General features: G+C 44.9%; 2 protein-coding genes across 2 annotated transcripts; both read left to right on the forward strand.

Annotated features, from left to right (window-relative positions):
* The first annotated feature begins 198 nt into the window (after positions 1-198).
* On the forward strand, positions 199-25,650 carry TMEM138 (transmembrane protein 138). The gene is made up of 12 exons (XM_084772072.1): positions 199-351; positions 1,876-2,143; positions 2,915-3,086; positions 7,698-7,773; positions 8,012-10,058; positions 13,216-13,331; positions 16,783-16,871; positions 20,270-20,478; positions 21,019-21,120; positions 21,494-21,586; positions 25,058-25,105; positions 25,336-25,650. Exons 2-5 carry the CDS (start codon positions 2,016-2,018, stop codon positions 8,122-8,124), a joined length of 489 nt encoding a protein of 162 aa, XP_084628198.1. The 5' UTR covers positions 199-351; positions 1,876-2,015; the 3' UTR covers positions 8,125-10,058; positions 13,216-13,331; positions 16,783-16,871; positions 20,270-20,478; positions 21,019-21,120; positions 21,494-21,586; positions 25,058-25,105; positions 25,336-25,650.
* On the forward strand, positions 20,351-25,650 carry TMEM216 (transmembrane protein 216). The gene is made up of 5 exons (XM_084772073.1): positions 20,351-20,464; positions 21,019-21,120; positions 21,494-21,586; positions 23,995-24,196; positions 25,058-25,650. The coding sequence occupies exons 1-5, from the start codon at positions 20,452-20,454 to the stop codon at positions 25,071-25,073; spliced, it is 426 nt and encodes a 141-aa protein (XP_084628199.1). The 5' UTR covers positions 20,351-20,451; the 3' UTR covers positions 25,074-25,650.
* Positions 25,651-26,581: the final 931 nt, after the last annotated feature.

Raw genomic sequence — 26,581 nt, forward strand, 5'->3', positions numbered from 1 at the left:
GGAGCGCTGCCTTGTCTGGACGCAACCCCCATCCCCAGGAAGGCGAAATGTTGGAGTTAACAGCCTCTCGCCTACGGTCGGCCCTCAGCGAGGCCGAGTGGGAGAACCCGCCTCAAGGAGCGCATGGGAGAGAGAAGGTCCAAACGTGGCAGGCAATGTCATCTACTTCCGGAATTTAAAAGTCGGCTTCCGGAAGCCGAGACGGTGTCCCCATGACAACCGACGTTGATTCTTTGAGCTGAGTGCAGATGATGAGCTCAACGGTGAACGGCCAGAAGTCAGAATTTTATGTTGCTCTTGCTGTGTGAGCTTTTTGCCGAGACATTCCGGTCTGTGAGAGAATTGGGAAGGGTGAGGAAAACTGCGCTAAATTGGGGAGGGAGGGAGGTGATCGACCGCGTAGCTAAAGCAAAGGACGTTTCTATCTAACTGATGCTCACAGTGGCCCTCGATGGTGCGTTTGGCTCTTTTCATTTGCTCTCTGGAGGGAATGACTAACTGTGTGTCATTGCCTGTAGCCAGGGGTTAAGTCTTTTCTATCATGTAGATTGTTGTGAGGATTAAAGAAAATTCTCTTGGTTAACAAGATTATCCTGGCGCTGGTACGTAGGAGAGAGATTGTAAGTGTAAAAACTTAAGCCTGGAAGAAGCTTCCTTCATGCATCCAAAAACGTGGAGCTTTTCCATCGAGGGAGGTGGCCGGGCCCTGGGCCTCCCAGAACCTCTGCAAAATGGATCTTATATGCACTAAAACGGCTGCTTTTCAAATCCAGGAATTAAGTGAAGTTATAAATATGCTCCCCTTTACGTGCTGCCGGTGTGTTTCTGTCATAACCTTTATAAAGGTCTTCTAGGAGAGTACTGTGTCCTCTCAGTTCTTCTTGACTGTGCCACTACCCATTTCTATGTGAACATATTCCCACCTACTTAAATAGCACTCTACCAGTTATGAAATAGGCTACATCAGAATACCGCCCTGCCACGTACCAGCTGTGTAATCTTGATCAAAGTGTTTGTTTACCTTGTTGAGTCTTAACTTTCTCATCTATGAATTGGAGAAAATAAGAGTTTATTTTCCATCTCATAAGGTTATTGTAGGATTTAAATAATATCTGTGATTAGAACTGACCCCAGAGTGTTGCATGTAACATATAAAGGTTTATTACTACTAATTCTATGTGACCAGGCTGTCACTTCTCTTTAGTTCCCTTAAGTATTTATTCTTGGTTAGAGTTGTGCATTTGTCAGGTGGTGGCACCCTCCTGTAAAGCAGGCACTCAGGAAGCTGAGGCAGGAGGATCAAGAATTCAAGACTGGGTTCAATTCCCAGCACCCACACAGTAGCTCACGGCTGTTTGTGAGCTCCAGGGCATCTGACACCCTCACACAGACAGATATGCAAGCAAAACACCAATGCACATTAAATAAAAATAAATAAAAGAATTCCAGCTGGGTAACAAGATGTGGTTTTAAAAAGGAAAGAAAGAAGAAAAGAGCTGTGTACTGAGAAGGACCCAGACATGGAGAAAAGGCTGATGTTATTAGTCTCTAGAAAGAATGACAGGTTCAGGTACCAGGAGGCGGAGCTGGGATGGGTTTGGTTTTCTTTTGTTTGGAGAAGAGTCTTGGCTACCATTATACAGACTGGGTCCAGACTCTCAATCTTCCTGTTTCAGGCTCCTAGATATTGTGATTACAAGTGTGTGCAACTACAACTGGCTTTAGTTATTGGGTTTTTGTTCTTCTAATTGTTTTTAACTAATATATTCCAGTCACCTAGAATGGTATTTTGCACACTGATGCTCAGTAAATGTTTATTGCTAGCCTTTTAAAATTGCTTTCCTTGTCCTACCTTTTTCCCTTCTCTCCAAACAGGTCCTTGCGTTACAGTCAGGGAAACAGCTCTGATTTGGAAAAACTAGACATCTCTCCCCAAGTACTGGGCAGAGAACCAGAAGTTGTTTTCTACAGAACTGTGGAATGTGCCCTCGGGAGTCCCCAAAAGCAGACAGAAGATGCTCCAGACCAGTAGTTACAGCCTGGTGCTCTCCCTGCAGTTCCTGCTGCTGTCCTATGACCTGTTCGTCAATTCCTTCTCGGAGCTACTCCGAATGGCTCCTGTCATCCAGCTGGTGCTCTTCATGTGCGTGTAGGAGACAAGCCTGAAAAGCTGAAGCTAAATCATTTGAAGGGCCTGACAGTCGTAGTTGAGCATTTTTGTTTTTGTTTTTGTTTTTTTTGTTTTTCGAGACAGGGTTTCTCTGTATAGCCTTGGCTGTCCTGGACTCCCTTTGTAGACCAGGCTGGCCTCGAACTCACAGTGATCCGCCTGCCTCTGCCTCCCGAGTGTAGTTGAGCATTTTTTAAAAAGATTATTTATTTTATTTTAATAATGGCTCTTGGTCTTTTTTTTTTCCCCTCAAGCATTATTTATAGCCAGGCGTGGTGGCTCACACCTGTAATCCCAGCACTCAGAAGGCAGAGGCAGGCAGATCACTGTGAGTTCGAGGCCAGCCTTGTGTACAAAGTGAGTCCAGGACAGTCAAGGTTACACAGAGAAACCCTCTCTAAAAAAATAATTTATTATGTTTACAATGGCCTGCCTGCATGTATGCCTACAATTCAAAAGAGGGCATCAGATCTCATTATAGACAGTTGTGAGCCATCATGTGGTTGCCAGGAATTGAACTCAGGACCCCTAGAAGAATAGACAGTGCTTTTCACCTCTGAGCCATCTTTCCAGTCCCACAGTTGAGCATTTTAAAGTTATTAGTATGTCCAAAGGTCTGTGTTGTCAGGGGGTTTGGGGTGACCATATCATAGAGGAGCAGTGATGTCATGGCGTCTCTTCAGGGCCCTCTCCTAAGTGCTCACACAGCTCCACTTGGCTATACTTTGTTCTGTGTGTCTACAGCATCCAGGATATTGCAGTCCTCTTCAACATCATCATACTTTTCCTCATGTTCTTCAACACCTTCGTCTTCCAGGCTGGCCTGGTCAACCTCCTATTCCATAAGTTCAAAGGGACCATCATCCTGACATCTGTATACCTCGCCCTCAGCATCTCCCTTCATGTCTGGATCATGGTAAGTGTAAAAGTCCTGACCTATTTAATTTTTAAAAATTATATATAGCTTTTGTGCTGTATCTGTACCTAGGTGGATTGAGGTGTGAGTGTCAAAGGATAACTTGTGAGAATCTGTTCTTCCAACATGTAGGTTCTGGGGGTTGAAATGTGGTCATCAGGCCTGGCAGTAAATGCCCCCAACCACTGAACTACCTTACTTAAAGAGCTGGAAGTAGCTGGGCATGGTGGCTAACACATGTAATTCTAGCACCCAGCAGGCAAAGGCAGGAGGATTACCAGAAATTCAGGGCCATCCTGCATCTACACAGTCAAGTTCTAGGTCAGCCTGGAATATACTATAAGACCTATCTCAAGGGGGATAAAAAAAAAAGCACCTATATGAGGTCACTCACAACCCCTTGTAATTCCAATTCCAAGGGATTCAACTCTTCTGGCCTCTGCTGGCACTGGCACATACATGGTACACATATAGAAACTAAGGCACTCACACATACACATAAAATGAACCAGCTGTTAGACATGCGTGATACACACCTTTAATCCCAGCATTTAAGGAGCAGAGGCAAGCAGATCTCTGTGAGTTAGAGACCAGTCTGGTCTACAAAGAGGCCACCTAGGACTGCATAGTATTAGGCCCTGTGTCAATAATAAATAAATAAATAATAAGTATTTTTTTCTTTCTTTTTTAAGAAATATATCAAAACACATGAGATACACAAAGAGATGGAAGAATAGGGAACAAGACATCAGAAGCCATGAAAGTCAGATATGATCTGGGGCCTGTGTAAGCTGGATGCTTTGTATTCAAACACTATTGATCTGATTACATCCTATTGTATAAAGCCTTGACAAAAACAAAAACAACAAAACAAAAAGCAAGAGCAAAACACCAGAAAGATAACAGCAAGGGCTAGAGAACACAGCTCAGTAACAGGGCATTTACCTGGCAGGCTCTATGCCCTGGGTCTGGTCAAACCCTGTCCTGTCAAAAGAAGATCCAGCTAGTCGTTTCTAACCTCTGGAAACCCTGTCATTCTTTGACATGTATGTGACATGTAGAAAGTAGGTAAAATGAAGGTATCCTGGGCTGGAGTATAGGCATATGACAGTTCATAAGACACTTTTACCCAGCTCTCTGTTCAAGAGTCTAGGGACTTTTCTATTCGTAACAGTTTACCTTTGCCCCACATAGGCCTACTAGGGTTAAAACAGGGGCATGCCTTTAATCCCAGCACTCTGGGAGGCAGATCTCTGTGAGTTCGAAGCCAGCCTGGTCTAGGACAGCCAAGGCTACATAGAGAAATCCTGCTAGAAACTAGAAACTAGAAAAAAACAAAAAAACTCCAAGAAGTCAGGTGGGTTTTGCCATCAGCTATGTGGGTAGGTGAGTGTTGACAGAGGGTATATTTAGGTGTTAGTGTCCTGTGGTTAATATTACAGGCATTGTGTTTCTGGGAAACAGCCTGGTCTACAAATCAAGTCCAGGACAGCCAGGGCTATTACACAGAGAAACCCTGTCTCGAAAAGCAAATAAATGGGTGTGTGTGTGTGTGTGTGTGTGTGTGTGTGTGTGTGTGGTGTGTGTGTGTGTGTGTGTGTTGTTTTTAAATTAACCTGTATTTTCTAACCCTCTAGCAATCAATCAAGACACAGAGATTTGTTATATTTTAAACTAGCCTTAGTTAACCTGGGGCAGGGCAGACATTAATCCTCTAAACTGTCTCCCATAGTGGGGCAGGCATGGGATCCCTGCCTCAATCCCATGCCATCTGCTTCCTCCCATCCACTATCCCAAATACTTGCTAATGTTCTTCATCTGGGCTGGATTCTCCATCCATGCCGGCCATGTGCTTCTCTTCCATCTAAACCATGGCGGCCTCCTCTCTTCCCTTTAAGGTCTCTCTCCTTTCTCCTCATGGTGGTCTTTCGTCTTTCCAGAATTCCTCTCTCTCCTAGCCCTACCTATCTCCTCCCTGCCCAGGTGGGATGGCTTTTTATTAAGCAAAAGATGGGTCACACAGGCAGCAAGCAGTAATTAACATCAAAATACATCAAACCATCCCCCACCATGTGTGTGCATGGGTATGTACCTGAGTGTGTGCAGGTACTCCAGAAGAAGGACTTAGATCTATAGCTGGAGTTACTGGGAGTGTAAGACACCCAACATGGGTGCTAGAAACTGAACTCTGGTTTTCTGAAGAGCAGCAAACACTCTTAACTGTTGAGCTATCTCTCCAGTCCCTCTCTTCTTCCATTTTTACATTGTATGGGCTCTGGGGAGGTCTTGCAGGCCCTTGTTTCACTTTCTTCTGTTTTACAAATTCTTCCATCTCCTGTATACATGTTTTGATGAAGTCATTAGAAGTCGACTCTGGGTTAGGAGTATGGCTCATGAGTAGAGCTCTTGCCTAGAATTTGGGAAGCCCTAGACTTGGTTCCCAGCACCACAATCAAAACAAAGCAGACTCAGCCAGCCATGGTGGCACACGACTTTAATCCCAGCACTTGGGAGGTAGAGGCAGGTGGATCCCTGTGAGTTCAAGGCTGGCCTGGTCTACAAAGCGAGTCTAGAATAGCAAAGGCTACATAGCGAGACCCTGTCTCGGAAAAAAACAAAAAAAAAAACCAAAAAAAACCAAAAAAACCAAAGCAGACTCTTGGTCTCTAGCCACTGTTTTACTTTTCTTTCTTTCTTTTCTTTTCTTTTTTTTTTTTTTTTTTTTGGTTTTTCGAGACAGGGTCTCTCTGTGTAGCCTTGGCTGTCCTGGAGTTGCTTTGTAGACCAGGCTGGCCTCAAACTCACAGCGATCCACCTGCCTCTGCCTCCGAGTGCTGGGATTAAAGGCGTGCGCCACCACGCCCGGCTCTCACTGTTTTACTTTTCATTGGACCCAGTGTTTGAGTGCCTGAGTACCACAGAGGAAGCAGGGCTTCCAGGACAGCAGCAGGGAAATGGGCAAGGCTCAAGGGGTCAAGAAGGGTCCTCTATCCGAGCCTGGGCTTCACTTCCTGGATCCCAGGCTGTTGAGGTGATTAAGCCCTAAGTCTGAATACACTAAAGTGCTGAGCCTGAGCTTCTGAGGGCTGGACAGGGAGCAGAAAAACTTCTGAGATCATTTCTCCTTGATAAATAAATACCTCTGTTCAAGCTTAGAGAAGATCCCTTTGAAGCAAAAAATAAAAAGGGGCATGAGGTGGCTGAGAGCTGCTACGGTGGCTAAGCAGGTAAAGGAACCTTCTGGAAAGCTAGACAAACTAAGTTTGATCCCTGGGACCCACATAATGGGAGGAGAGAACTGACTCCTGTAAGTTGTCCTTTATCTCTGCATGCCTGCTATTGTGCGCTGTGTGCGCGCACACACACTTTTTTTTAACTGAAAAAAAAATTTTTGAGGTCAGGTGTGGTAGCACACGCCTTTAATCCCAGCACTTGGGAGGCAGAGGCAGGCAGATCTCTGTGAGTTCGAAGCCAGCCTGGTCTACAAAGGGAGTCCAGGACAGCCAGGGCTACACAGAGATACCCTGTCTTGAAAAACCTAAAAAAATAAAAATAAGGGCCGGGCGTGGTGGTGTACGTCTTTAATCCCAACACTCGGGAGGCAGAGGCAGGCGGATTGCTGTGAGTTCGAGGCCAGCCTGGTCTACAAAGTGAGTCCAGGACAGTCAAGGCTACACAGAGAAACCCTGTCTCGAAAAACCAAATAAATAAATAAATAAATAAAAATAAAAATAAAAAATAAAAAAATTGAGACATAGACTTACTACATAGCTCTGGCTGTCCTGGAACTCACTATGCTAGCCAACACTAGCCTCAGACTTACAGAGATCTGCCTACTTTCTGCCTCCTAGGTGCTGTGATTAAAAGGTATGTACCACTATATCCAACTAAAAACTCTATTTCATGTGTATGAGTGCATCATGTGCATGCCTAGAGTCTACAGAGGCCAGAAGAGAACAGTGGATCCCCTGGAGGTTGTGAGCCATCATATAGGTGCTAGGAACTGAACCTAGGTCAATGCTCTTGACACTCAGCCATCTTTTTTTTTTTTTTTTTTTGGTTTTTCGAGACAAGGTTTCTCTGTGTAGCCTTGGCTGTCCTGGACTCCCTTTGTAGACCAGGCTGGCCTTGAACTCACAGTGATCCACCCACCTCTACCTTCCAAGTGCTGGGATTAAAGGTGTGCGCCACCACACCCGGCTGACACTCAGCCATCTTTTCAGCCCCATAAAAATATTTTTTAGGGCTGGAGAGATGGCTCAGAGGTTAAGAGCACTGGCTGCTCTTCCAGAGGTCCTGAGTTCAATTCCCAGCAACCACATGGTGGCTCACATCCATCTATAATGTGATCTGATACCCTCTTCTGGCCTGCAGGGGTACATGCAGGCAGAATACTGTACATAATAATAAATAAATATATCTTTTAAAAAAATATTTTTTAAAGGAGGAGTTTGATACTCTCATGAGAAGTATACCTGGAGCTTATGAAAAGGATGTGAGTGAGGATAGCATGATTCTCAACCAAATGGCTTTGCTGTAGTTAAGCAAGTTGGAGATATAATAGCCTCACGTAGCCTTTAACTGTTCCCTTTCTACTCTTGTCTCCTTTAGAACTTGCGATGGAAAAACTCCAGCAGCTTCATTTGGACAGATGGACTTCCAACTCTGTTTGTTTTCCAGAGACTAGGTGAGGAGAGAGCGGCTTCAGGGGCGCTCGTGCCTTGCTGTGTCCGGCTTCCCAGCTATCTCAGGAGGGCCTGGGATGATTAGGACAGCCACTCAAAGGAATGAAGAAGGGCCACCCTTGGTCCTTCCAGGAGGCAGCAAGAACCCCTGGGGCAGTGCTGGGGCTGGCTGGGCGAGCTTCTCCCCTGACGGGAACACTGAGGCCCACCCCTGAGGCTGCTCTCTGCTTTTGTCCTCAGCCGCAGTGCTGTACTGCTATTTCTACAAACGAACGGCTGTGAGACTGGGCGACCCCCGCTTTTACCAAGACTCACTATGGCTGCGCAAGGAGTTCATGCAAGTTCGAAGGTGATCATGTCATGTCGCCTTGATGAATGCCTTTCCTTCCTGGCAGAAGCTGCCAGGGCTGCTCTGCACGGAGGAGCAGCCCTTGGCCCCAGGAAACAGGAGGACTTCCTAGGACATGCTTAGGCCAGCTGTGCTCAGGATTCAAGAAGGAAGACACACCAGGCATGGTTGGAAACGGAGGCAGGAGAATTACTGTGAGTTTGAGGCCACCCTAGGCCTAGCTAGTGAGTTCTAGGATAGCCTACAGAGGGACACCCTATCTCAAAAAAGGAGGAAGGCCTTCCCTGTTGCAAACTAACGTGTTTTCCCAAGACTGTAGTACAAAGGGCAATCTTGCCTTCTACCTCAGCCCACCCACTTCCTTCTCCCGCTGCTCTGTACCACTCCCTTTCTTACCCCTCCTCCTTCCTGAGGATTCTGCAGCCCTGAGCTCCTGCTCTTTGGAGCTTATGGTTGAGCCTTTTACATGGCAGCCTCCCTGGCCAACCCCTGTTCTGCTGACACCAGGCTTGAGTGGCTAGAGGATCTAGACAATGGTGGGCGTGTCCTACTGCAGTCAGTCACCTTGTCACTTAGGTTTTATATCCAATGTACGTTTTATAGTTATAAAAGGAAATAAAATGAATTCTGTTTTCTTTTTTTTCCTCATGAATGGTAGAGTCTGTCTGTCCAGATGTCTTCATGGGGAAGAGGTATACCAAGTCGGAGAACCTCAGCATCTTTTTAACCCATGGGGTAAATTGAACTATAAACTAGATACACACTGTGCGCATTATGAGTCAAAGTACTGAGTATGGCTCACACCTGGGGAGGCCTCAGCAGGAGGGCTACATAGAGAATACGAGACCAGCATGGGCTACAATATGAACACTGTCTCAAACAAAACAAAAGAGTGCTGATACTTCTTTAGAAATTCAAGGTGTGATCTGATGCCTGCCCCAGTCCTAAAGTTCCGGATTTCTGTATTTTCTTCAGATTCTGGGTAGAAACTGAAACTGCCCTCAGGAGGGGAAAAAAAAAAAGTGCTTCTGAGCCTATTTGGCAAAGGAAAGTCTTAGAATTTATATGCTATGTTCTGTTGCTACAATACCATGGAACAAACTATCACCAACTCAGTAGCGTGCATCCCTGTGCAGCTGGCTGGCATGTGGTGGGGTTTAGCTGAGCTAGGCTTGTAAGGATGATTGTAACTAGGCCTCCTCAAGTCTGTCTGTGGTCAGCCATGCTAATCTTGGACCTTTAACTTGGCTAACCTAGGATGACCTCAGGAGGAATAACAGCTGACTGACTGGGCTGTGGGTCTTATGACTCATCCGCCAGGTGACTACCCCAGGTCTGTGCGCATGATGTGGCCTAGGGCCTAGGGGCAAGAGAGAACGTGTCCCATCGCATTCACAGGTCTGTCCTCTGTTTCCATTTCCATTGGTCAAAGCAAGTCATGTGTAAAACAAGGTCAAAGTAGGAAGAAGCACAAAGTTTCAAGGCAGAAGGTTTGGAAGGGCTGAGAGTGTATGTAGTTCAGTGCTAGAGCATGTGCATAGCATGTACAAGGCCTTGGGTTCGATCTCCAGTACCAGAAGAGACATGAATACAGGACAGGACAAAGAACTGACTGCTAATCAAACCAGACCACACTTCATAGCTGTGTGAAACACACAGTGTCTAAGCACTCCGCTAACACACTGAAAAGGCCAGGTAGCAAACACTGATGCTGAGGACTGCTGGAGCAAGAGTGGAGCCACAGGTGCTACAATGCCTGAATAGAACCAGCTGTGTTCTAGTAAAACTCGTGCGTACACCGAACTTTTAGTTTTTTTATTTTCAGATGTCAAAAAATACTCCTTTTGCCCAGCATGGTGGCACATGCCTTTAATCCCAGCACTCGAGAGGCAGAGGCAGGCAGATCTCTGTGAGTTCGAGGTCAGCAAGGTCTAAAAGGTGAGTCTAGGACAACTAAGGCTACACAGAGAAACCCTGTCTCAAAAAACCAAAAATAAATAAGTAAAATACTCCTTTTGATTTTTTTCATGTAAAATTTTACCAGGACAGGCAGTGGTGGTGCATGTCTTTAATCCTAGCATTCAGGAGGCAGAGGCAGGTGGAGCTCTGTGAGTTCAAAGCCAGCCTCGTCTATATAGCTAGTTCCAGGACATCCAGAGCCACACAAAGAAACCCTATGTCAAAAAACCAACAAAACAAAACAAAACAAAAAAACAATTAGAAAAAGTGTGAGATTAGAAGCCTGGACCCTGGGAAAAGACAAATAAAGGGGCCTAGAAACCCCCTAATTCCATCTTCAGAATATTGGACATGGGGTTTAAGTTTAAATAGAAAAGGGGGCCTGGCGTGGTGGCGCACACCTTTAATCCCAGCACTTGGGAGGCAGAGGCTGGCGGATCGCTGTGAGTTCGAGGCCAGCCTGGTCTACAGAGTGAGTCCAGGACAGCCAAGGCTATGCAGAGAGACCTAGTCTCAAAAAACCAAAAATTAAAAATAAAAATAGAAAAGGAAGGCAAGATGGTTCCACAGTTAGAGGGCATGCTGTTCTTCCAAAGGACCTGGATTCTGTTCCCAGCTTACAAGGGCTTGTGACTTTACTCCAGCTCCAGAGGAATCCAGCACCTCTGGCCCCTGAAGGCATGTGCATACACCCATGCACATACTTATTTATTTAGTTTAAAGTTCAGAGAGCAACAAGTATTTACTTTATTTTGGTTTTTTGAGACAGGGTTTCTCTGTGTAGCCTTGGCTGCCCTAGACTCACTTTGTAGACCAGCTGACCTCAAACTCACAGCGATCGCCTACCTCTGCCTCCCAAGTGCTGGGATTACAGGCTGCGCCACCACCACCCAGCCAAGAAGTGTTCATAACAAAGCAGGCCTAGTCAAGGTGTGTCCTGCACATCGCTGACCCATCACTGTCTTGCTCTGGTTGTCCTGCTTGGGAGGTGGTGTGGCCAGTTGGCTGGGTGAAGTGTCTTCCTAGGAGGCAAGTGCTTCCTTTGTGGCTCCAGGCTTCAGGCCTTCTCGTTCCTTCCATGAGATTCCTAGAGGAAATTTGAATCTTTGGGGTTCATAGTTTGAAACCACAAATGCCTCTTTAAAATTATTCTCCTGAGTCAGGCAGTAGTGGCACAAGCCTTTAATCCCAGCACTCAGGAGGCAGAGGCAGGCTGATCTCTGAGTTTGAGGCCAGCCTGGTCTACAACATAAGTTCAAGACAGCCATTCCTACACAGAAACCTTTTCGAAAAATCAAAACAAAACAACAACAACAACAAAATCCCTCTCCTGCAAGATGGTTAAAAAAATGTGAAAAGCTATGCATGGTTTCCAGTGCCCACATCAAGGATTCATACATCTACAGCTCCTGCTCCAGGAAAAACCAATGCTCTCTGGCCTCTGCAGCCACCTCCATGCACAAGCACATAAATGCACAAAGGCACACACATAAATTTTTTAAAAAAGGGCTGGAGAGATGGCTCAGCAGTTAAGAGCACTGTCTGCTCTTCCAGAGGTCCTGAGTTCAATTCCCAGCAGCCACATGGTGGCTCACAACCATCTGTAATGTGATTTGATGCCCTTTTCTGGCCTGCAGGTGCACTGTATACATAATAATAATAAACAAATATTTTAAAAACATAAATTAAAAAAAAAGGTAGAAGGAGAGAACTGATTCTCAAAAGTTGCCCTGTGATTTCACATATGCACACTTTCCCCATCCCTTTTCTCACATGCACACAAAATAAAATCTAATAAATAGGCAGAATGTATAGACATGACAGAAATAAAAACACAAAATTGCCATACCAATAAACCCTACCTAACTACTTGGAGCCTGACCCATATCTTGTAATGCCCTTATAGAAACATCTAAAGCTTAATACCTAGTGAACCATTGCCTTATTTATCCCAAATGTCCAGTTTCCAGAGAGAGAACTCTCTCTCAGAGAGCTCAGTGGTTAAGAGCACTGGCTACTGTTCCAGAGGTCCTGAGTTCAATTCCTAGCAACTACATGGTGGCTTTCAACCATCTACTATGATCTGATGCCCTCTTCTGGTGTGCAGGTGAACATGCAGATACGCTCATATACATACATAAAATAAGTAAATCTTTAAAAAGAGAGAACTAGTGATGTAAAATATACTATTTAACAAGACCACAAGATGTCTACTTACCTTTGCAGACTTGGGTCCCACATAAAAGGCACAAGAGATAAGGCCAAGCAACTCCCCCCTCCTCTTTTTCTGTTTTTTGAGACAGGGTTTCTTTGTGTAACCGCCCTAGTTGTCCTGGACTCACTTTGTAGATCAAGCTGACCTCGAACTCAGAGATCTGCCTGCCTCTGCTTTCTGAGGGATTACAGGCGTGAGCCGCCACACCCTGCTCAAGTAACTCCTCTTAATTGTATAGAAGAACCATCACTCACTCGTGCTCCCTCTGCTGGGGAGTTCGCTGAGAATTCACCCATGCCTCTCCTTCTTTATTTAGTCTTTCCCATGTCAGTGAGCATGATGGTGCACACTGTGGTCACAGCACCAGTGGTTGGGAAGGGCTGAGGTAGGAGGATTACTATGAGTTCAAGGCCAGCTCAGTGGACAGAGTGAGTTTCAGGCCAGATTGCACATTTCAGTGAGACTCAGTAGGGTCCAGCCTGTGACACAGAACATTCCGATACAGTGTCTAAGGGGCTGGCCTTAGATCCTCCAATTGGAACAAATGGTCACAAACGCTAACAAGCCTGAATTAACCATATGTGGTTTGTTTGGGGAAAAAAGATAGAGACAATTGAATATCCCAATTTTGAATCTTTTCATAAAAGTATGTAGCTTTCCTGGTAGGAGAAGAAATACTCTAAAGAGGACAGTTGTCACTCAGGGAGGTAGAGGTAGGTAGATCTCTGTGAGTTCGAGGCCAGCCTGGTCTACATAGCGAGTCCAGGATAGCCAAGGTCACACAGAGAAACCCTGTCTCGAAAAACAGAGTGAGAGAGGGGAAGGGCAGAGAGAGGTAAGAGACAGAGACAGAGAGAAACTGTTGTTCCCCTTCCATGGGCTATTGAAATAATGAACACTAAAGAATTAAAATTTCCTCAGGAATCTCATGCAGGGAGAAGAGAAGGGCAGAAGCCAAGAAGAGGCACTTGGCTTCCAGGAAGAGTTGTCACAAATTATCAGCCCACCTTGCAGGACAGCTTGAATCAGAGACAATGGTGGGTCAAACTACATCTTGACCAGGACTGTTTAAGTAGACATACCTCTCGCCTTCAGTTTAAACTAAAACCTCAAATCAGACTTGGGGGGGTCATTGGACTCTTTTTATTTATTTCTCTTCTCGGTGTGGGCCACATTTAAGCAGTGGCTTAAATAAGATGTCCTCCATAGGCTCATATATTTGAATACTTAGAGAGTGGCACTATTTGAAAGCACTAGGAGGTATGGCCTTGTGGGGTAGGTGTGGCCTTGATGGATGGAGTGTGTCCCAGGGAGGTAGGCTCTGAGGTTTCAAAAGCCCAAGCCATGCCCCTCTCTTCTTCTGCTGCCTTCAGATCTAGAGGGAGAACTCTCAGCTACTTCTCCAGCTAGACCTTTGAAACTGTAAGCCAGTCCCATTACATTCTTTTATAAGAGTTGTGTTTTGGGGGGTGGGGGAGGTTGAGGAGGAGAAGGAGAAGGAGAGAAAAAAAAAAGAGTTGTGTTAGTCAGACAAATGGCAGCACGGAGAGGGCTCTGAGGAGAGCTCAGGTCCACGTGGCACAGTGTGTGTGTTGGAGGGCAGGGGGCCCTTCTTACAGGTTTCTGAGGAAGGGGCAGTTTATAACAGAGAGTTGATGAGCAGTTCACTCCACAGCATGGGCCTGCAGCCAGGCTGTCCCCAATTCCCCAGCATAGGTCTGGTGGAGTAGGAGGCATGGGGTGGGGAAGGAATGTGTTCCAGGAACCTTACCTGGAAAATGTGGGGCAGTAGAGAGGAGAGGCTAGTTAAGGTGTGCCCGTCATCCTGATGGCCCTCTGATGACTGCCAGCCTGGTTGCCTCAGCCTACAAACTTCTTTGGGGAAGTGGAAATTGAATTGGAACACCTGCTCTTCTCCCAGCATCTGGAAACCTGGGGCATCTGTTAGAGGGTTTCAGCTTCGCTGACAGGCACTTGGTTTCCTTCCAAGTGTCCATCTGTAAGAAAGAGGCTGCTACAGTGGGCATGGCCTGATTAAACATAACATGTAGACATGGTACAGAATTCAAGTTATAAAAACATTTAATCCATGCACAATGGCACACATCTGTAATCCCAGCCACTTAGAAGGCATAGGCAGTCTACTCAATATAGCAAGATTGTGTCTCAATAAATAAATACATGCATGCACAAATACAGACATATTTTATAAGACTGGAAATACAGCTCAGTGGTAAAACTTGCCTAAAATGTGTGAGACACTGGGTTCTATCTTGAGCCTGCAAAAATGCATAAGAAGGAATACACCACAATCTCCATTGAGTCTCTTGTCCCCCAGCTCCTCTTTGACAATCTGTATCTACCTATGTAACACTGTCCCCTTTTGGTTTTTGTTTGTTTGTTTGTTTTTTGATTTTTAAAAAAAAGATTTATTTATTTATTTTGTGTACAGGGCCCCAAATCTCATTATAATGGTTGTGAGCCACCATGTGGTTGCTGGGAATTGAACTCATGTTTTTTAGAAGAGCAGTCAGTGCTCTTAACTTCTGAGCCATCTCTCCAGGCCCCTGGCTTTGGATTTTTGAGACAGGGTTTCTCTGTGTAGCCTTGGCTGTCCTGGACTCACTTTGTAGACCAGGCTGGCCTTGAACTCACAGCAATCCACCTGCCTCTGCCTCCTGAGTGCTGGGACTAAAGGCATGCACCAGCACCACCTGGCAACTGTCCCTTTTTGTTAAAGACAGATTTGTCTGTGTAGCGCAGACTGGCCTTAAACTCAAGAGCCTTCTGCCTCAGTTGTGATGACAGGCATACACCACCATATCAGCTTTACTTATGGCCTTCTTTATACACAATAATAACCAGAAGCATTTCACAACAGAGAAATTGCTATAATGCTGCCTCAGTCATTTATTTAAAATCTTTGACACTGTGCGTATTTTATAGGCACTTGTGATATAGAGAAGGCTCCATAAAATATAGTTAGTCTCTGCCCTGTTTCCTGACACTTAATCCCTAAGACCCTTATAATATCAAAGTGATGTCATTTTGGATGCTAATTAGATGAAGGTGTCTGGAGAATCCTGAATTGCTTCCCTGGTAGGACTGACTACTTGGAGAACTCTTGTGATTAGAGGTTTGGAGCTATCAGCCCCACCCAGACCTGTGGAGAGGAAAGGAGTGCTGAGGAGAGTCACCAACCACCAGGAATTATTCAGTCATGCCCATGTGGTGGAGCACCCTCAGAAGCCATAAAGGAGGCTGGAGAGATGGCTCAGAGGTTAAGAGCACTGGCTGCTCTTCCAAAGGCCCTGAGTTCAATTCCCAGCAGCCACATGGTGGCTCACAACCATCTATAATGAGATCTGGTGCCCTCTTCCAGCGTGTAGGTGTACATGAAGGCAACAACACTATGAATATAATAAATAAATAAATCTTTTTTTAAAAAAGAAGAAGGAAGCCGTAAAGGACAATTTAGAGAGCTACAGAATTGAAAAACCGATCCAGGTACTAGAAGGGTAGTGCTCCCACCTGGGTGAGGGAAGGTGGTGGTGTATTTTGTTTTGTGACAGGTTTTCTGTAGCCCAAGCTAGCTCGGAACTCACTGTGTAAGTCCAGGGCAGCCAAGACTACACAGAGAAACTCTGTCTCGAAAAACTAAAACACAAAACAAAACCCAAAAAACTACTGCCATGTGGGATGGTTTGACTCAAATACGGAAATTAATGAAGACGGTAAAGCTTTGGTGAAAGCATGTTCTTGTGTGAGTAAAAAGATAGGCAACCTCTATAGAGAACAATGAGTGATTCTTGAAATTCTGTAAATAAAAGTTATAATGGATGAAAAAAAATATTTCTTTCTCTCTTAGGGGACAGGGTTGGTCTTTTTTTTTTTTTTTTTTTTTTTTTTTTTTTTTTTTTTTAGTTTCTCGAGACAGGGTTTCTCTGTGTAGCCTTGGTTGTCCTGGACTTACTTTGTAGACCAGGGTGGCCTTGAACTCACAGCGACCCACCTGCCTCTGCCTCCCAAGTGCTGGGATTAAAGGTGTGCACTAGCACACCCAGGGCATAAAGGGGTTAATTGCCCTATAATAACCTCAAACCATTAAGCCAGGATGATCCTCTTACTCTCACCTCCCAAGTGCTAGGATCGCAGACATTGGATAACACATCTGATTTTATGCATTGTTGGGAACGGAACTCGTGGCTTCCTGCATATTAAGCAAGCACTCTACCAGTTGAGCTACATTCACAACCCTTCATTTCCTTTTTTTTTTTTTTTAAGACAGGGTATCTTTATGTAGCTCTGGAACTCTATATACAGACTAGTCTGACCTTGAACTTTCAATCCTCCTGTCTCTGCCTTCTGAATGATGAATTTACAGACAAGCTCAGCATGCTAACATTCTCCACCAGATGAAGGTGTGGGGGTGTGGAAGGGCCTTCTTTGCTTTCTCATGTCCCTTTAGCTTTTTCCTTCTATCCTCAGATTAAACAGTAAGAGAGACACAATAATGATCAGTGAACTGAAAGATAACAAGTTACCCAAACAAAAGAAAAAAGAAATAGGACAGCCTGGTAAGTAATTAGTTAGACACTATCAGACTATCTAACATAAATGTAATTAAAGCATAGGAGGCAAAGAGAAAGAAAGAGCAGACAGGAATAAATAAGTATTCTCCAGATTTGGTAAAGGATATGTACATATTTGAGATACCTAATATGTTCACCATGACAATTTTTTAAAGTTTATATCTAGACAGAACTTTATATTTATATTAGTCCCAGCACTCAGGGGGAAAAGGTAAGTAGATCTAAGTGAGTTCAAGGCCAGCCTGCTATACATATTTCTAGACCAGCCAGAGATACACAGTGAGAATGAAAAAAAAAAAAGGTCCATATCTAGGCATATTCCAGTCATACTGCAACTAAACATGGGAACAAATTGCTGCTTATTTGCTTGGTTTTGATGCAGGGATCTAACTCAGGGCTTTGTGTTTGCTAAGCACAGAGTTCTATCCCTGTTCACCACAGTCCAACACTGACAGCAAAAGCCACATAGCACACGAAGAGGACTTGCAACCTGCTGGTTCTCAGGAGCTCACAGGCCAGAAGCTCCATGACAGCTCCATGCCGAGGAAAGATGAAACCTTCAGAATTCCATGTTTACCCAGAACAGACATAATGAAGCTGAAATGCATTTTCGTTTTGCTTGTTTTTATGGTTTTTTTGAGACAGGGTTTCTCTGTGTAGCCTTGACTGTCCCGGATTCACTTTGTAGACCAGGCTGGCCTCGAACTCACAGCGATCCACCTGCCTCTGCCTCCCGAGTGCTGGGATTAGAGGCATGCGCCACCAAGCCCAGCTTGAAATGCATTTTCATATACAAGAAAATAGAATTAGCTGCAGTGGGAGAGAAAACAGGAGTAGCCATTTCTGTTCCACCCTAAAGGATCTTGTCTTTCATATTTGTGACAAAAGACAGCTCAACCAGATTAATGTACAACAAATCCACCTGGCCATGGGTTTATAGGATACTAGAGCCTTTGGGTTAGAGACCTAGTGTCCCCAAACTGCTACCAAGTTTTGCTCTTAAGTGCGATGGAGCAGGGTCAGCATATAGAAATGTGATTGGCTATAAGGGGTCTGAGTGACAGAAACAGTCTGGGGCAGAAACACAGCAAGGCCTGTCTGCTCATTCTGAGCTTCTCCACTGTCACCTCCCAGCTGTGGAGCAAGGCCTCTCTGCAACAAGGGTCTTAATTTGATGACCAGCTGTTGCAAGGAGTGGTGAGAAATGTTTTTCTGCTTTATGGCTGGCTTGGAGGAAAAGGAGTCCTGTTTTCTGTGATCTTAGGGAGGAAAATTCTAGTTTCTGTGGCCTGCCTCAGGGGACACTATGAAGAGTGAAAAGGAGAGTGCTGAAGAGACAGTTTTCTTTTGAGGCCTTCATTTTGGAGTCTTGTTTTCTGAGCCCTGATACTGTTAGTGGCTCTGCACTGTAAATGCTAAAGGTTTTTATTTGCCCAGACAGGAAATGAGGACTGAGAAAGTCAGGTCTTAAGGAAGAAATGCAGAGAAAACTGTCAGTGTGAGGCTCCATGCTGTGTGACTTTTCTATGGATATGTAAAATATCACCTACCCTATCAGCTACAAGAATAATTAATTTGACTTGATCTTTTTTGTTTTAAACAGAGCTTCTTGTATTCTATTGTAGATCTTGCTACCCCAGAACCTGCTATATAGACCTGGCTGGCATCAAACTCACAGAGATGTGCCTGTCTCTGCTTCCTGAGTGCTGGGATTAAACTTTTGGCCTTCAAGTTCATATTGAGGAGCCGGGTGTGATGGCGCATGCCTTTAATCCCAGCACTCGGGAGGCAGAGGCAGGCGGATCGCTGTGAGTTCGAGGCCAACCTGGTCTACAAAGTGAGTTTAGGACAGCCAAGGCTACACAGAGAAACCCTGTCTTGAAAAACCAAACCAAGCCAAAACAAAAGTTCATAGTGAATAAAATGAGTTTATTAAGGGTCACCTATGGAGACCTACAGGCAGCCAGCTGCATTTTCCCAAAGTCACCAGCCTCCTTTCCCTTAGGAAGCTCTAGTTTGTTTTTGTTTGTAATTACTTTACTTATTTTGTGCGTGTGCATGCATACTGTGTGTGAGTACATGATGTGGTTATGTGAGCATACGCATGCCATGTCCAGCGTGCAGTGAGGACATCAGAGGACAGCGTATAGGAGCTGAGGCTCTCCTTTCCCCATGCCAGGGATTGAACTCATCTATCAGGCTTAGTGACAAACGCCTTTACCCACTGAGCCATCTTGCTGGCCTAGAAAGTCCTGTTGTTATTTATTTATTTATTTATTTTCCCCCAGAGCTGAGGACTGAACCCAGGGCACTTTACTTGCTAAGCAAGCACTTTACCACTGAGCTAAATCCCCAACCCCAAAAGTCCTATTTTAAATGGCTCTAAATGTGTAAGACTGGGGAGACAGCTGAGCAACTGAGTTTGATCCTCAGGACCACTAACCTGGGTCCATTAGAAAACTAACTCCTAAAAGTTGTCCTTTAGCTTTGTTAAGCCAAAGGAAAGACCTGCCGTGCACTAGCCATGGGGGAGAAGGACTAGGGCCGTCTCAGGGTCAAATGAAGATAACAGGAAGCCTAACAAGGGTAGGAGGTGGAGCCGGGAGGACTGGGAAGTGAATGTGATTGGGATACATTATGTGAAATTTCCAAATAATCAATAAAAAATATTATGTTAAAAATTGTCCTTCAAAAAACTGGGAGTGGTGATACACACCTGTAATCCCAGCACTCAGGAGGCAGAGGCAGGTGGATTGATGTGAATTCGAGGCCAGCTTGGTATACAAAGTGAGTCCAGGACAGCCAGGGCTAAAACAGAGAAACCCTGTCTCAAAAAACAAACAACAACAACAACAAAACCCCAAAATTGTCCTTTAGCTGGGCGTGGTAGAAAAACAACAAAATAATAATTATTATAAAATAAATAAATTAATAGTCCTCTAACCTCCATATTCTAGTGGTGGCATGGGTGCCCACCCACCCACCCATCAAGTACTCACATGCACATGATGCATGCACAAATACACAAAACATGTTAGAGGTGTAAAAGTGCAGTAAATGGCTGCAAATCTAGGTTTCAGAGCGCTGCCTAGTGTTAAAGTGCTAGAAATGACTGCAGGCTCAGACAATTCAAGGCACAATCAAAACCAAAGACTGGGAAAGTTCCTGGATTCTGCTGGTTTCAGCACACAGTGTCAGGATTCCCCCATTTTACAAAAGAGCAATGAGAAAATGGTGGGCCCAGGGCTGATCCTCCAACCACACTGCCACACAGGACCACTCAGGCCCAACGCCATGAAGCTGGGAATGGAGAGTTCAATTCGTGAGCTGCCTAGGTCTCCTGGATTCTCTGGCTTCATAAAAAACCTCCATCCTCCCTCTAGACCACACCCGGCTGTTGACGGCGGGAGCTATTCCGTGCGCTTGCGCGGCTAGTGCGGTAACCATAGAGTGGCACCACCGGCCGGCAGAGAGGCCAGAAGTCTAGGCCTCTCTGCGCCTGGCTTCCGGCTGTGCCACATTGCTCCGGGAGCTGCCGCGTACGCTGTTTCCATGGGGACGGAACATGGCGCCACGAGGTGAGACTCTGGAGGTGTGTGTCTCTGCCCTATTCCATCGGTACCTGCCAGCCCCTCCACCTCTCTGCTCTCCAGAGCGCGACCTAATCTCCTAAAGTCAAAAGTTGAGGTATTTGCTCTTGTCCGAATTGGGCTTGGCGTTGCCCTGACCACCCCGAGTGCCTGCAAGTGTGGAACTACTGTCTGTACTCCTAAACATCCCGGACCAGCCCTATTTATTCTCCGATGGCTCAGTTACAAATCCTCTGGCCTTAGACAGACTTGAGTTCATCTCTGCGTCCTAATTTCCCCTTCAGTAGTGACAGGGCTGAGTTTTTAGAGGTGCCTCTTAGCTGTGGTAATAGCTGAATTGCTAGAAAGGTCGCCCTAAAAGTGATTCCTGGGAAAGGAGAGCAGAGGTCGCCCCCTTCATACCAACACTCTCACTTCCTTAGCAATTAGGAGTTTCTCCCTCATCCCCCAGGACCGTGTGTTTTCTCCAGATTATACAGAACCACACAGGGAGCAGGGCTCCAGCCGCCCTTCTGCCCATTCTTTGTGTTGCTATTTTTCAGATAAAAGGTTGTCTTCAACCCCTCTCGAAATCCTGTTCTTTCTGAATGGGTGGTATTATGCTACCTATTTCCTGCTGGAGCTCCTTATTTTCCTGTACAAAGGTAAGGCTGGGCCTGACTGCCTCTGCCCCCAAAGCCCTAGTCCGCGTTAGCCTAGTGCCAATTCATCAAGAACCCTCCATGTTTCATTCTGTTCCGATTCGTGCGACATCTCTTCACTGCAAGGCAGAAGTCTCTCCAACTGATGGCTTTAGAATGATTCAGTAGGAAGTCTTCAGCAAGAATAACCTGAGTTTGAGAAACGTGGGCTTCTCCATTATAATTCAATCATTTCGCAGAGTCAGGACTTGTAGACTTAGTAGATCTGCAGCTGAAACAGTCTACACCTCGCTAACTGGCTCACAGGAAGCTAGGACTCCTGTCCTTGTGGGGACCATTGGGTGGTGTTTGCAGACTCTGGCTTTTACACTGGCAGGTCTCCTGCTGCCATACCCAACGGCCAACCTAGTCCTGGATGTGGTGATGCTGCTCCTTTATCTTGGCATTGAAGTAATACGACTGTTTTTTGGTGAGTGTTGTCCAGAAAATATTTCCGTTCCTTATAAGACATGCTGGAGCCTGTAACTTGATTAACAGGACAAAGAACATAACCTAGGCTATCAGAGCTTGGATCTGGTAATGTATCTCATTGCTTCCTCCATGAGGCTTCAAGCTGCTGCTTTATATTTTAGGTCAAGATTTACGTGTGTGTTCCTGAGTGGGGCTAGAGGCTGGCAGTAGCAGTGGATCTTAGACCATTCCTTTCCAGTTGCCTGACTGCTACACGAGTGCCTGCTTCTTGTCCTTGCTTTGTCTGGGAGAGTAAAGCAGCTCATTTCTAAAGAGCTCTAAGACTCCTTCACTTCTTTGTTTGTTTGTTTGTTTTGTTTTGTTTTGAGCCAGGGCCTCTCTCTGTGTTAGCCTTGGATGTCCTGGACTCGCTTTGTAGACCAGGCAGGCCTTGAATTCACAGCGATCCACCTGTGAGTTTTTGAATCCCAGAAACACTGAGCAAAAACCCTTCTTATTATTTTTTTTTTACCCTACTTACTTATAACACATCATCCCAGTTAAAATACGAACCCAAGGCAGGAAAATGGGACACGAACAGTCAATTCACATAATCATTTAGAGGACCAGAAACCTTGCTGAGATGAGCATGATGGTGCATGCCTTTACTCCAGTCCCTCCAGGCAGAGGTAAAGGGATCTTTATGAATTCAAGGCTACATAGTGAATTCCAGGCCGGCCAGGGTACATAATGAGATCCTATTAAAAAAAAAAAAAAAAAAAGACAAAACTTGCCAATGTGCTCAAACTTAGTAAAGCCAAACAAAACAAAACAAAGCACCAAGGGGGTAAAAGCAAAGAAAAACAAGGCAAGCCAGGCATGGTGGTGCATGCCTGTAATCCCAGCACTCAGGAGGCAGAGGCAGGTAGATTGCTGTACTTTCAAGGCCAGCCTGGTCTACAAAGAGAGTCGAGGACAGCCAAGGCTATACAGAGAAACCTTGTCTCAAAAAACAAAACAAAACAAAAAAACAAGGCAACATTTTTTTCCCTCACATAGTACGTTGTCAGTAGCAAGAAAAATTTAAACAGTACAGTATCCATATATGGCTTTTGGAACACTTTTTTTGAAATTAAACTTTTATTATTTTGTGTGTATGAATGTTTTGCCTGTATGTATGTCTGTATACCACATGTATGTCTGGTGCCCACAGAGGTCAGAAGGTGTTAGGGCTAGAGAGATCGCTCAGAGGTAAGGAGGACTTACTGTTTTTGCAGGAGGACCCTAGTTTGTTTTCCACCATCATATAAGGCAACTCACAACTGCCTGTAACACTCCAGCTCCAGAGGATCCAATGTTGTCTTCTGGATTTTGTAGGCACGCATAAACACCCAAGTGAGAATTAAAAGGAAAAAAAGAAGAGGGCATCATATTCTCTGGAACTGGAGCTACAGACTGTTGAACTATCATACGGGCACTGGAACTGAACCTGGGTCCTTAGGAAGATGAGCAAGTGTTCTTAACCACCCAGCCATCCATCTCTGTAGCCCCATAGAACAGTTATTTTTAATGCATTTCCTAAAATTATTTTCCATATTAGTTGAAAAGTTTTTAATGTATGTATACATTTACACACACACATACATATACGTTGTAGATATTTTACATACACAGTTTTTGTTTATAATTATTATATTTATGTATGTGGATATAAATGCATGTATGCATGTAAACACACATGCAATTTGGTTTTGGTTTTTGAAGCAAGGAGATCAGGATAATCTTGAATTCTCAACTCTGATTCTTTTTGTTGTTGTTGTTTTTTCGAGACACAGTTTCTCTGTGAAGCCTCGGCTATCCTAGACTCAATTTGTAGACCAGGCTGGCCTCGAACTCACAGTGATCCACCTGCCTCTGCCTCCCAAGTGCTGGGATTAAAGGTGTGCACCACCACCACTCGGCTCAATTCTGGTTCTTTAGCCTTCTGAATGCTGAGATTATAGGCGTGTCCATGCCTTGCTCTTACTGCTTTTTTTTTTTTCCATTTTCTTTTTTTGAGACAGGGTCTCTATGTAGCCCTGGCTATCCTGGAATGCTCAATGTAGACCAGACTAGCCTCAAACTCAAGAGATTCTCCCAATTTTTTATTATTTTTTATTTTTTGATGCAGAATCCTGTTGTTCCCTGGGTATAGTCAGAATGGAAGCAGGGCCTCTGGAGTAAAATGACTTTAATCATGTAACACTCTGAAACCTCAAAGTTTAGTTCAGTGGGACTTCACTTTTAAATATGACATTCCCACTCAGGGAATTTTCTCTGCTCTGTCCATCTGTCATGTCCAGATACTTCCTGAGGTGAGAAAAAACAGGCTGAGGCCAGGAAAAGCAGTCACCATTTGGAGGTGACTCTGGGGGCTGTGTTTTATAGGTACAAAGGGAAACCTCTGCCAGCGAAAGATGCCCCTTGGCATTAGTGTGGCCTTGACCTTCCCATCTGCCATGATGGCTTCCTATTACCTGCTGCTACAGACCTACGTGCTCCGCCTAGAAGCTATTATGAACAGCATCTTGCTCTTCTTTTGTGGCTCAGAGCTGCTGCTTGAGATGCTCACGCTGGCCACCTTCTCCAGGTATTATTGCTGATGGCTGGGTTCCCCACCCAGATATGGGTGCATTGTTCTTTGAAGGCCTGAAAGGTGTAGAAAACTGGATTTAAGAGGGTGTTCAATGGGATGCTTTTCTTACTTCCAGTAGGTAGAAACATTCTTTGTGTATGTGGTCTGCTTATGTATGTTCATGTGTGCGTGCACTCGAGTGCAGACCAGAGGTTCATGTCAGGTGTCTTCATCAATCACTTTCCACCTTATATATTCAAGGGTTTTCCACGTGAACAAAAGGCTCTCCAATTTGGCTAGCCCAGCTAACCAGCTTACCCTAGGAAGCCCATCTTTCTTTCCATGGATGCTGGTCCTCATGCTTGGGTGGCAAGTACCATCTTCCCAGTCCCCAAAGCTTCTTTCCTAAGGAAGCTAAGTCTTCTGGTTCTTTGGAATCAAGAGGCTTCTAATATACAGAGGTCAAGCTAACAGTTGTTAGTCACTGGTCTCTTTAGGTTTTTTGTTTTGTTTGTTTTTGTTTTTTCAAGACAGAGTTTCTCTGTGTAGCCTTGGCTGTCCTGGAACTCACTCCTGTAGACCAGGTTGGCTTTGAACTCACAGTGGTCTGCCTGCCTCTGCCTCTCGAGTGCTGGGAGGCACACCTGCTAGGTTTTATTTTTTTTTAATGTGCATTGGTGTTTGACCTGCTTGTATATTTGTGTGAGGGAGACAGATCCACTGGAACTTGAGTTACAGACAGTTGTGAGCTGCCATGTGGGTGCTAGGAATTGAACCAAGGTCCTCTGGAAGAGCAGCCAATGCTCTTAACTGCTGAGCCATCTCTTCAGTCCCACTCACTGGTCTTTTAACAGTTTTTTTTCTTTCTGCCTTTAGTATGGACAGAATCTGAAGTACAAGAACTCCAGCTGGTAGCCCATCAGGGTGAGAACACATATCCTTTTGGTACTTCAGCCACACTTATGAAAACTGGTAGGTCAAGCTCCTCTGGGAAAGGTTCTGTGGTTTTTCCTCTGCACAGACTCTGGACATTGAGCACCTACCTACCTTAGGTCAGTGGCACCATCCTTAAACCAGGATCATCAGCAGGAGACTCCTACATTTTGCTGTAGGGAGGAACAAGTCTGTCCTCATCTTGGTCTTTCTTCTAACAGCTTCCTACTGACCTCAAGTTCTCTTCCTTGGTCATCATGGCCAAAGCTCCTTGTGTGGACCACACGCTTGCTGGGCTTCCAGCAGGATCTGAGCCACAGCATCCTGTACATGTACCACATCTGTCCTATAAGCATGAAAAGCTTCCTAATGGTGTGCTCCTGGGCTGATTCAAATGTTTCCTGCCCCTGTTCGCCCCCTCACCCCTGCCCTGCTCAAAGAGATGGCAATCCAGAACTCTTTTAGTAGTTCTTAGTATTATTTTTGTATTTTGATCATGAAGCAAACACAATTTTATAATAAAAAATATTTTCTGATATGGGGCTGGTTGTCTTTTCCCTATAATACCTGTCTAAACTTCATCTCTTCTAAGTGAGGACAGAAATTATCCCAGCATGTGTTCTGAGGCTGTGTTTAGTGGTAAACTGTGACATAAAGACAGTGATGAAGGTGTCCCAACTGATGATCTCCCTCCATGCCCAACCTGCAGCCTGAATAACTTGTCTTCAAGTCTGTCTTTGACAAAAGACTGTAAATGCTCTGCTTCTGCTCCAAGTCGGCTTGTATCTCAATTCTTTCCAGCATAGGCCACATGTAATAAGAAATTGAAATAAACCTGACCAAGATCTTTTTCCTTGTTTTCAATTTGCTTAAAAGGAACATTTATCAGTCAATATCTTGCTGAGTATTGACATGTATTTTACTCCAGGAGCTACCATGAGTCATGAAAGAGTCCACTTTTTAGGAAGCCTTGAGGTCATTGTATCAGGTAGATCATGGAATTTGTATTCCTGTGCCACCCTTTTCTCTGTGCTCTTGCCTTCTAGTTGTCCTTGAGTCTATGGTGGACATAGCAATCACAAAAAATAACAAGAAGGTTGAATAGACACTTCCCTGGTGTTTCTATCTCATGAACACCAATTTTCTGCTCATGTTTGCTTTCTCTAGCTTTGCTCTGGTTGGTGGCACAGAATGGAGAGGAGCTCACTCTCTGTGACTTCCTGACTTCATTTAGATGTTTATCAATTTCAGCCTCTTTTCCAGGAGCACAAATGAGCAGAAAGCGCTAGGTAGTGGTGGCGCATACTTTTAATCCCAGCTTTCAGGAGCCAGGTGTATCTCTCGAGTTCGCAGCTAGCCTGGCTACAGTGCAAGTTCCAAGACAGCCAAAGATATACAGAGAAAACCTGTCTGGAAAAAACAACAAAAGAACATAAAGCTCAGCGAAGTGGAAGTGGCTTAGAACAT

Source organism: Acomys minous, assembly GCF_964271855.1.
Source record: "Acomys minous genome assembly, chromosome: 2".
Taxonomy (NCBI): Eukaryota; Metazoa; Chordata; class Mammalia; order Rodentia; family Muridae; genus Acomys; species Acomys minous.

What these genes read in the sequence shown, in the direction of transcription:
- TMEM138 (XM_084772072.1), top strand. Translation starts at nt 2,016, where the DNA reads ATGCTCCAGACCAGTAGTTACAGCCTGGTGCTCTCCCTGCAGTTCCTG. An exon ending in ATCCAGCTGGTGCTCTTCAT is followed by an intron (nt 2,144 to 2,914) that starts GTGCGTGTAGGA and finishes GTGTGTCTACAG; the next exon opens with CATCCAGGATATTGCAGTCC. An exon ending in CCCTTCATGTCTGGATCATG is followed by an intron (nt 3,087 to 7,697) that starts GTAAGTGTAAAA and finishes TGTCTCCTTTAG; the next exon opens with AACTTGCGATGGAAAAACTC.
- TMEM216 (XM_084772073.1), top strand. An exon ending in CCTTATTTTCCTGTACAAAG is followed by an intron (nt 21,121 to 21,493) that starts GTAAGGCTGGGC and finishes TTACACTGGCAG; the next exon opens with GTCTCCTGCTGCCATACCCA. An exon ending in AGTAATACGACTGTTTTTTG is followed by an intron (nt 21,587 to 23,994) that starts GTGAGTGTTGTC and finishes TGTGTTTTATAG; the next exon opens with GTACAAAGGGAAACCTCTGC.